Consider the following 11,504-nt stretch of genomic DNA (forward strand, 5'->3'; position numbering starts at 1 on the left):
GGAACATCATCTTTTAGTGGATGTAGAAAAATGAACGATCGAATCATTGATATCATGTTCCAATACTTACGGTGAACTGAAACATAAGTCAATATTATATAGTTTCTAGAGACTTTATAAACTTCAAGCAATCTTTTCACTAAGGGTAGAACTCTGGATGTTATATGTAAACATCAACGGTGAAATTTCAACTATAGTTTATTTGATTATAATGGTGACTTTCGAAGTTGAGCCCTTTCACGAAAGTTGTTAAGCTTGTCATTACGAGCGTTTATATATATATATATATATATATATATATATATTTTTTAAAATTTCACACTTCTACATTAATTAATATTTATGTGATACTTGAAAGACAAATGTGTTTGATAACTGTTACTAACACTACAAAAATCTTATTCTACAATCCTTATTAGTGTATTTTTCTTTCTAATTATAGAAAGTTTGGAGTGCCAAATGAGGTTTTTAGAGTGCTAATAACAATTCCCATGTGTTTTTATGTTTTGAAGAAATTTTTATGTGACAATGTGGAATGTATATACTAATTTAGTATTATGTTTTTCATTTGATTATTTATTGGTGTAAAATATATTTTCTTTAACAGGTAACAGGTCGAGTCATATTACCCATTAATATTAGCGTATTGAATTAGGGTCAAATCATATTACCTATTTATTTTAACGAGTGTTGCACTAAACGACATGATCTATCAAATATCAGATATGGCATAAAAATGACACTAACACAGGAAACACAACACGAATATCAAGGCTCAACCTAATGATCGTGGGGCTAGCCAATGCCGGACCATCAGCCGCCACGAACTGAATCCAAGAAATCATTCCGTTCGTTGGGGCCCACCTTCCACCACCACTGGCACAGAAACACACAAACACATCCGAGCTGAATCAACTCTAACGCTGCCACCTCGCTCGTTATTCATCGGCGCGGCGGCTGAGCGAATGATTGGAGCCTGTTTTTTTAATTTGATTTAATATTCCTCATTTATGGAGAGGTGTCGCCATCGTAATCTCTAGGGTCGGTCCGTCTATAGGGCCCAGCTTATGAGGGTAGAGAAATAAAATATACTAGAAAGTAGAACAATTGCAGTAGAACAATTGCGGACCAGCCAACCAGAGCCCGCGTGCGGTTGCTGGTGAATATATGATATTGATAATAGGAAAGGAATGTGATATTCACATCATTTTTTACTTTTTTAGTTTTTTTTTGTTTTCAGCCGTTAGATCGGATAAATTGAAGAAGATTAACGGACATAAATTAAGAAGGGATGTGTGAAAAGTAAAAAAAGATGTGTAGATAACACATCTCATACGAAAATATTTTATTGGTTTTGTATTAATTCTTTTTCCAGATCTTAAAAAAGTTTCTTTCTAGAACTATTGTATTAATAAATTGCACTCTTTGGATGAAATTTTTTATTTATTCTTTTGTAACGGGATGCCCTGGGTTTTGCTTGTTTTGAGGATTTGGAATGCGGGTCTCTGGGGTTTTGGAGATGGTTGCTGAGGAAAGTGTTAAACACTGTTGTCAGTGAGAAAAAAAAATATTTTGACAAATTAAACTGTAAATAGGAGAAATATTGTGAATATCTCTGTAAGTATGGAGAATATCTATGTAAGAATGCTAGGCAATTTTAGAAAGATTATCTATTTGAACGATATTTTGTAAACACTATGATGTGGTGGTTGATTATTAGTCTTTTTTTAATCATTTAAAGAAAAAATTCAAACCATCAATCATCCGGTCTACAAAATATGGTCTAAAAATATAATTTCATTAAAATAATGTCATACTTCTAATACATTGTTGCCACATATTCGACAAGTGCATCTCTCATCTAATGCATGTTTGCCATATGGTGCCTTTGATTACATGAGAGTTTCTCTTCGAAATTGCGTTCAAGTAATAAATAATTCATGAACTTGAATTTTGTTATAATATATTGAGGTAATTCTTATAAGTAAAATATTTATCATGCGTACATGTTCAGAAACCTTTAATTTCAGTTAGTAATTGGATCGATTTTAAGTCGTTTGACAAGCATGCATGTTCTAATAATGATATATATATATATATATATATATACTTTTCTCTTTCTGATTAAATCCGACTAACAAAAGCTTAATTTGATAACGGAGAATGTAATCACATATCACATATGGGATGAATGATATTTTTAATTTTATTAATTTTTTTTTCACAAACCCAACAGAACAGGTACACATTTGGATTGATAAGCTAAATTTCTTAATATATGATGAGATAATTAAGGCTAAAATGTGTGTGTGTACAGTATAATTTTTCTCACTTAGAAGTTAGGAAAAGTTTATCACTTTTTTAATAAGGTTTATGAGACAAATAGTAATCATCTAGAAAGCCATAAACTTTGGTATCATGATTAAACAGGACGTGCATATCAAGGGGTGTTACATTGTGGCGGGAGAATGTTCACCACAGCCTCGTCCTTAGGCATGGAGGGTAAGAGGGGTCACCACCAAAAATATCCTTACCCTAATTACAAATATCTCCACATATATATTTATATCATCAATCATCGTCATCGTACAGTATTACAAATAGTCAATTAATTTCTGTAAGACACTATTAATTAAACCCTTTTGTTATTTTGCCCTTCAAGGTACAAGGTTAAGACATCATCCAATCCGCACCGTCCAATCTTCTTTCACTCTCACATAGATAGGATCGACAACCTCAAAGAAGTTCAACTTTAATTTCTCTTCTGGTCTCCATCACTGGTGGGTGGCAAGCTCTCTGGAGGTTACCCCCTTCCCTCTCTCTCTCTCTCTCTCTCTCTCTCTCTCTCTCTCTCTCTCTCTAAATATTCATTGATTGATTTCATTCACTTTCTTGAGCCATTTGAGCGCCTCCCCTTTTTTTCGGGCAAAGCTTTTGCAGCAATCAAGCCATCCACCCATCCCATACAGACACACTCTGGAAGGATAAGGGGGGAAAGAGAGAGAGAGAGAGAGAGAGAGAGAGAGAGAGAGAGAGAGAATGTATTTCAGGAGAGGGATATATAATATTAGGGCATGTGTTTTGTTAATATATATTTTGTTCGTTTGTTTTGCCTTGCTTCTTATTTAACTCCACTTCTTCTCTGAATTTCCATTCCTGGCTACCCTCCACCTTTCCCTTTCCCTTTCATTTCCCTATTTTCCCTTCCTCGGGATCTGATCTCTCTCTCTCTCTGGGACTAGTACAAACAATTGTTTGAAGGGGGGAGATTAGTAAGTTCAATTCCCGGGGATTTGCTTTGTTAATTTCTTGTTTGTTTGTTTGTTGACTGCCGTTCCTTTCTTTCTGTGCTTCTTTTTTTGTGTCTGCTAGTGGTATTTTTCTTTCACTAACAAAAGTTAAAAAAGAGTGACGAAAAATAGCCCCTGCTTCTTCTTGTCTTGTCCCCTTCTCTCTAAAGCTGATTGGTGATTGGATAAAAGGTTTATGGTTCATCAACCAGATCTGTATGCAGCAATTTTAACTTCCATAGGGTGTTGTCAAGATTACCAAGGTTGTCACCTCTTCCTCTCACCTCCTCATTTTTCTTCACCATCATCTTCTTCTTCTTTTGTTTCTCTTTTGGGTTTGATTTATTTTATTTGTTGTAATGGTTTCGATTCATCGTACGGTCACTGCTCGTGAATGTATTGAAATGATCCTGAATTCTTTGGTATTAAAGCAAATGAAATATTAGCTTGGCTTAGTCAAATATTTGGCAAACTTAAGTTCGTTCAAAATATATATGGTATATGTCTATAGTTCAAAATAGGTGCGATCATGTTTCTCTATTATGGAATGGCATAAATCGATCTGGTTTTTTTCCAGTTTTTGTGGTGTGTGCGCTTCATTTTTTTACATATAGCTGATATATAATTTGGCAAAATATTATCACATGTGGAAAAACACTAGTCTCCTTTGATTAGTAATTACCTTTCAATTTTGGGTTTACCCGAGTGATCAAAATGTCTTCTTCTTTATCAACTTGATGGAGTTTTCATGTCTTTTTACCACATGGATCTATACTCTCCAGAACATGTCATTACCATATGGTTACACGAAAAACAAAATCATTAAGACGAGTCCTACATGTATAATCATTTTGTTTCTGGTTATCTGATAACTTGCATTGGCTTCTTTTTGTTATCGTTTTTTATTACTACAAAAATGTGTTACATGGATTATAGTTTGAATATATATCTTCCAATTCTCACAAGGAGCTATTTTGTGCATAATTAATACACATCTCTCATATATGTGTGTGTGTGTGTTTGGGTGTTCCTTTTTATTTTTCCTTTTTGATTTTAGTTATTCCTTTTTATGAGCTGACCCGATCGATTGAACAAAAAAATGATAGTTTCTTGTGGTGTAGACAAAACATTTTGTGTTTGTTTAACTTTAAATATGATTATACCTTTCGTTCCCATCTTCTTAGTTTAAGTACTTGAATCTAAAGTCAACTTTTTGTCATACATTTTTTTTCTTGGCAAATTTTGTGGCCATATTTTTCAGTCTCACAAACATCAATCCTTATGTTATAAACTTAAAGTGAAAGATGCCTCAGTAGTGGTCACCATGCTTGATACAAGAGAAACCCTTTTCTTTTCTGTTTCTTCTATATTAAACAATATTCGATTTATACATAGGTTAAAAGTTTTCACATCCCTAATGTTAGTATATAATTACACATTTATACAAGATTAAAAAGCTAATACCTTGAACGAATGTTACTATTGTACATACATAGTTCCAGTCCAACTGCTACACGTCGGTCATCTTGTTTAAATTCTTCTTGCATGCCAATGTCAAACTCCTGCTTTCTATAGTTGTCACCTATAGTTTGATGGACATATATGCATTTTGTATAATCGGTAAAATGAAAGATAGCACCACAGATTAAGTAATAGTAAATCAATTGTTAATGGAAATATTTTGGGCTATGAAATTCGTACTCCTCTATAATTAATTCGCCAACTGATTTCCCATAATCTCCCATAGGCTCATTCTTGGAAAGTTTGGGTATTTTCAATAAGTTCTAGAAAGAATTTTAAAAAATATCTACTCAGGAGGGGAGGTTTTATAGGATGATTTTCTCTAATTTGGTAAGTTTTAGATTTCTTTTTTATTTTCCTTTTTTTTTTTGTCAGAATTCTTAGCCCCTAGGGTTCTTCTCTAGCTTAAGATATATATATTATTTTTTTGTCAATTTTCTAGGTTTATATACACATATATATGCTATATGTTTTAGCCTTTCGATCGACATAACATTTTCTTAATCATTGAAACATAGTGTTTTCTCCGTTTTTTGTTTTCTGTGGAACCATCTATAGATAATAGAAGGCTTCTTCATGGAATACTCCATTGTAAGTATCAACAAGGTATACTGAAAGTAGTTGCGATTCTCAGGTTCCTACCCTTCATGCCCGCTACGGGATGCTGTTTTGTTTTTCTTGGATGATATGGTGCATATGTTATTTGAAAAAAAATAAAAAAATAAAAAAAAAAAAAAAAACTTTGCAGCTGCATATGTCCTCATGTATTTACAGTTATACTAAAATATTGTTCTGTAACTAAACAATTTGGTACGTTATTTTTGCGCTACATGTATTTGTGTAATATTATTCTTTTTATAAACAACATCCAAATTACTCGTCGTGCACGAGAATATTAATCATCTATTATCTCTGTGTGTGTGTATCTTTCTCTATTGATATGAACTTACTGCATTAGAAGGTTAGATATGTTAACCACATTCTTAAAGTCAGTAAAAGTACAGTCTTCTCTCACCTTCGCACATAATCCTCTCACAACCAGGAGAAAGAATTTGTAATATACCTTAATCATATTGCTTATTATTTGTTCATGTTTTTTTTTATTGGCCTGAATGTGTTCATATTTGAAATTATAATGCAGGTTTTTCATTATTATCCGCAGGTGAAGAATATGAATACACTTTCATCACATGTACCCCCAGGCTTTCGATTCCGTCCCACAGATGAAGAACTTGTTGATTATTATCTCAGAAAGAAGATTGCTTTGAAACCGATTGATTTTGATGTCATCAGAGATGTTGATCTTTATAAGATTGAGCCGTGGGATCTTGAAGGTACTTACTAATTAATTCATGGTTTGGTTATAATAAGCAAGCTCATCTGATTATCTTCTGATCATGTTCACCATTATAATGTTGAATTGGACAGACTTGTGCAAGATAGGAAGTGGTGATCAGAATGAATGGTACTTCTTTAGCCACAAAGATAAGAAGTACCCTACTGGAAGTCGTACAAATAGGGCAACGAAAGCCGGGTTTTGGAAAGCTACAGGAAGAGATAAGGCTATTTATAGAGGAGAAAAATTCCTCGTTGGGATGAGAAAAACCTTAGTCTTTTACAAAGGCCGTGCTCCAAATGGACAGAAGTCAGATTGGATCATGCATGAATATCGACTAGAAACTAATGAAAATGGAACTCCTCAGGCAAGTATATACTAATTTTTGTTTTTTTGTTTTAAGCTATGAGCTTATTACATGTTACATGCTGAGCATTAGTTCCACATCGATTGTGCTAATTGCCTATACACACACACACACACACACACACACATATTGACTCTCTCCATCGAAAAACTTTTGTTTTTAATGGTATAGAACATGGTATCAAAGCTAAGCGTATCGATTACTACTAGGTTACTGACATTAATATTTCAAGCTTTTGCATATTCTTTCCATGCATATCTAGAATTTAAGCAAGACAATCAAGTATTGGTTTGTTGCCGCCCATACCATGTACGCGCTGTACTTTTTTGACCGAACACAAGATTGATGAATTTGTGCGCCTCCACAATAGGTATGTTTCTATACCTTAAAAGTGAAATTTCTAACATCAAATATTGTTATGATTGTACCGTGCAGGAAGAAGGATGGGTTGTGTGTAGGGTATTCAAGAAAAAGTTGGCAGCCGTGAGCAGAATGGGAGATTACGAGTCACCAGATTGCTATGATCAAGTCTCATTCCTGCCACAACTTGATAACCCTCCAAGGACATCAATGTCCCGCACTTATGCATCACAAAATGAGCAGCAGCTACACTATTCACAATGCAAGCAAGAGTTTGATTTGCTGTATAACATGCCACATCATCATCATGACTCTTTTCTCCAGCTCCCTCAATTGGAAAGCCCCAAAGTTCCTCATCAGTCAGCTACCCCATATGGTAATTGTGTTATGCAGTCTTCCACACTCACACAAGAGGAGCAATTTGCGCAATACATCTCCCAGCAAAATCTGTTCAAATCATCGTCGTCGCCATCAGTACATGCGCTTGACAACAACAATGATTATCTGCAAGCTGTTGATCAAGTGAAGGATTGGCGAGCCCTTGACAAGTATGTTGCGTCACAGCTCAGCCATGACCAGCAAGATGCTTCCAAGGAAGTAACAAATTACTCTCATGCAGAGGAAATATTTCATGTGGCTGAACACATTAATATGCTTGCCAATGACGCTTCCAGAAGGCCAGACAATAATAATAACATTGGACAGGACTATGCCTCAACATCAACCTCTACTTTCCAAATTGATCTCTGGAAATGATCAAGAACATGAATATTACAGTAACTACTAGCCAATACATAATACTAATTAATCGTAGGAGGTACAGCACTTTAAAGGGATCGATATTTGAGTATTATTAATCCAGTTGCTGTACATAAGAAAACACAATTATGGTATTATTTTTACCTATTCGACTTTAAATTTGTGACTTTTTGTGTTGATGAATATATACTAGGGCAACTAGGTGGACCAATTATATGATTAATTACAAAATAACGTAGTCAAGACTACTATATACGTAGTACGGGACTGCAATATTTGTTGAATGCATTTTGCCTTATTTCCCGTGACTAATTCAAAGGGTACTTTAGTGAGTAAAATTCCTTTATTATTGTATACTCGATCTGATATATTGTACATAAAGTCGCAGCATGTGTTAATTGTGATCATGAGTATATATATATGCAGCTAGCATGACTGTATGTGTTGAAGTTGAATGTGTACCACTTTACAGTGAAGGTACGAAACATTGTTTAGTGCATGATACCAATTTACAGGTTGTTATGCAATTTTTTACTGTTTCATACTAGATGACTTAATTATTTGTGACATTTATTGATTGGAAATGCTTCTCGAATTGTATTTTAGCAAGGCCAGTTGGAAGCTGTTGTATATTTTGTGCAATTAAAAGAGAAAATAAAAGGATGACCATAACCAGAAGCTAGCTGTCCGGTGAGTTCTGTGTGTTGATTTAGTACTTGTCATGCACGCATGTGGAAGGGAGGTGGTGAAAAAGCAGAGTGATTTGGGACGTCATATGCACACAGCTGAAAGATCTTTCACAGCCCTCTCAGCAGCACAAGTCAGCAGCTATAGATTTAGACCACGCATGATTGATGGATTTAATTTGGTACTATAGTCTGTTAGGCTATATATGTTAAATGAGTCAATACTTTGTACACTTTTAAATCAGGATATATCGTTAATATATAAGCTAACGATTTTACAATTTGAGTTACATTTCACAGGAGATGTATCAATGAGAACCTAAATAATTAACGGTTCAGATCATATAATATATAAAGAGTAGGCCTAAACAATCGTTTAGCGCAATATTGTTACTAACTGGTTATCACTTATTTAATGGGACTGAGAGGCTTTGTATTGAAAGCCTTCTAGTGAGCCGTTTTATTCTTCCATTTGGTAGGTCGAATAAGAAAGTCTTGAAGAGAAATCTTTTTGGATCTTTCACTTTATGTATTGGTATCGTAGTCGTACGCACTAACCTTTCCTGGCGAACTACTCTTACAATCGCCAATGGCTCTCCCTTCTCAATGCTATGGTTTTGGAATAGATAATAAAAACTGCGCGCATTTGTGGTTTCCTTTCTGGTTGTAGTACACATTTGGAAGAGTTGCAGTTACTAGACAGTATAGAAGATGGTGCCATTGGTGCTATGCAAGACGATATATGTGCAACGGTCAATTGATCTTTGGCGGCAAACCTCCAAGGAAATACTGATATATATAGAAGAAAAGTAAAGCTACACATAAAAAGTATTACAAATATGTTGCAGTGACTAATAAGGTTATAATTAGAATTTGCATGTCATGCATAACAAAAAGAAATTTTCTACTTGGCATACCTTGCAAAAAGATGACTCGATCGATCGAGCAGCAGAAGCTGTTCTTGAACAAGTGTGGTTCCCGCAGTACCAGAAAAGTTTCAAACATGCATGCAGCAGAACTGTGCTTATAAATTTAGGTATGGATAATCTCCCGCCTCAGCTTCCCAGCCAGCCAGCAGCAGGTTGAGCAACAAGTCTTGCAGATGTAGATTTGACGGACCGGCTCTGTTCATTTCAAATTTTACCCGGTGTGGGACGTGAGGGGTGTAAATACCACGGAATAATGAGTGATAGATTGGGACATAGTAACAAGAATGAATATATATGTAGATATAAAAGTATATATGGTTGCTATATGGAATATATATTGACCTAGCTAACTAACTGATCTTCTCTTACTTGAGTTGAAGTCAAGCATGGAGCTCCCTTTTAAGCAATTAATTTTTTTTCTCAGGGACAACATCATTGGGCGTGCTCTCATGGATTTATAGTTAGAGAGAGTCAGGGAGACAGAGAGAGAGAGAGAGAGAGAGAGAGAATGCTTGGGAAATGGACTCCTCAGAGAAGAAAAAGAAAAGCACAGGAAGTGAGTGCTTGTTTCTGACCAAGGTGGACGTTCTGAGTTCTCATACCTTTTTTTGTTGCGTCACTTAAGGTAAAAGAAACAGACTAAAAAAAGGCATGTATCATTGTATTATATATCGGCTGGCCTGCATATATATATATATATATGTGAGAGAGAGAGAGAGAGAGTTTGGTTTCAACCTGACCTGTATGCCCCTGGAAAATCCATATGCATGCAGTGTGTATCGTTGAATAATTAGGGTTTATTAAGAATGTTGTTTGTAGACTAAAATAAACATCATTATCTTTTTTATTTGGTCAACAAAACAAACATAATTCACTACGTCAATTGTGAAGCAACGGCATGCGAAGTAGCATCATTGATCAAGTGCCTCCTGAGACGTTTGCTAATTATTGATTCTGCCATTGCAACAAACTAAACATAAGTCACAAATTAGCTCCACAGTTCCCTGAGTCCGGACCTGCCTTTTACTACTTATTGATTCTTCCCTTTGAAATATTTCTAAATCAGAATCTCGTATGTGGTGCCCGGACGATGGGATAGAGTTATACTGAAATATTGATTCACTACACCCTCTTCTTTTTCATGCGCATTTTTCCTCCATTCAGTAAAAAACTGAAATCTAAATGGTCAAGAAACGAACCCTAGGGTACTTTACATGTAGATTATCTTGAGCTTGCACTATGTCGTACACGCACCTGTTGAGAACATGAATCATACATAAGAAAAAGAAGGTACTTTGCATGTACTTACTAGCTAGTTAGGCTACTGGAAAATCCTTCGGCAGCTCCTTCATATTGAGTACGTTACTTGTATATAATAAGCGACATTAGGCTAGCTTGTAGTCCATTTTTGTTTTCATTTAGTGATGTCATTCTTTGTCACTGCTGATTGCAGCCTGTGGCATTTAGGTGGAATATGTCTACAGAAATGTCTTGGTTCGTTGTCGTTCGTAGCTTGATAATAGATACACTCTTTAATTTGTTTAGCCAAACTGGCTATAAGGATTTGTTTGCAACTATATCCTTCGCCCTATATGTTAAACTTATCTTGATTGTAGAGTTATTAAATATTAAAAAAAGCCCAGATATAACTTTTATCTTTCTGTGGATTGCTATTGGTAAAAATTACACATACAAATAATTGGAATGCGTACGTACGTGTACATTTATATCATAATATATATATATATATATGTATGTATGTACCCTACTATATATTCATAGTAGAAATACAAAACAATTATACCTTTTGATCGAGGCTAGGTTTATAGCTCCGTGCGACACACATGGGCAAAGAGGATGAGTTGATAGGAGAGGAAACATCTGCTGATTGGAATAAGTCATGCTGGGACATGGAGGCCGACCAAAAAGGAGTGCAAATTGATGGATGTTTCGATAGCACTCTAGTCTCTGCTTTCTGATTTTGGTGGTACAATGTGTTGATGCAAGTTTGTCCACTTGACGAAAGAGAAAAGTAAAGGGCAAGCAACTAATGAATTGGTTTCTTTAGCTGATGTGGTTTCAAACTTGACTTGTAGGAATACGAATATATATACAGGCTCTTCCCCACCACTTTCTTTTTTATTTGGTGTGTTCTATGCTTTTGTGACACTCCTCAACTTGCAAAAGCTACCTCATGCATAATTTGCCTCTTATTATATAAATTATGCATGGCTACTCTTTATAACTATATTTTTA

At 35.0% G+C, this 11,504-nt stretch overlaps 1 protein-coding gene across 3 annotated transcripts; it reads left to right on the forward strand.

Annotated features, from left to right (window-relative positions):
• The first annotated feature begins 2,914 nt into the window (after positions 1-2,914).
• On the forward strand, positions 2,915-7,810 carry LOC103931904 (NAC domain-containing protein 7). 3 transcript variants are annotated; one of them, XM_009341434.3, is made up of 4 exons: positions 2,915-3,553; positions 5,953-6,145; positions 6,240-6,514; positions 6,950-7,810. In XM_009341434.3, the coding sequence occupies exons 2-4, from the start codon at positions 5,983-5,985 to the stop codon at positions 7,628-7,630; spliced, it is 1,119 nt and encodes a 372-aa protein (XP_009339709.1). In that variant the 5' UTR covers positions 2,915-3,553; positions 5,953-5,982; the 3' UTR covers positions 7,631-7,810. The 3 variants fall into 3 exon arrangements, with proteins under 3 accessions (XP_009339709.1, XP_009339710.1, XP_018499169.1); XM_009341435.3 differs by having other exon boundaries at positions 2,916-3,553; positions 5,974-6,145; XM_018643653.2 differs by lacking the exon at positions 2,915-3,553 and having other exon boundaries at positions 5,887-6,145.
• Positions 7,811-11,504: the final 3,694 nt, after the last annotated feature.

Source organism: the organism of the source record quoted next, unplaced genomic scaffold (assembly GCF_019419815.1).
Source record: "Pyrus x bretschneideri cultivar Hongxiangsu unplaced genomic scaffold, Pyrus_bretschneideri_v1 Contig14, whole genome shotgun sequence".
NCBI lineage: Eukaryota > Viridiplantae > Streptophyta > Magnoliopsida > Rosales > Rosaceae > Pyrus > Pyrus x bretschneideri.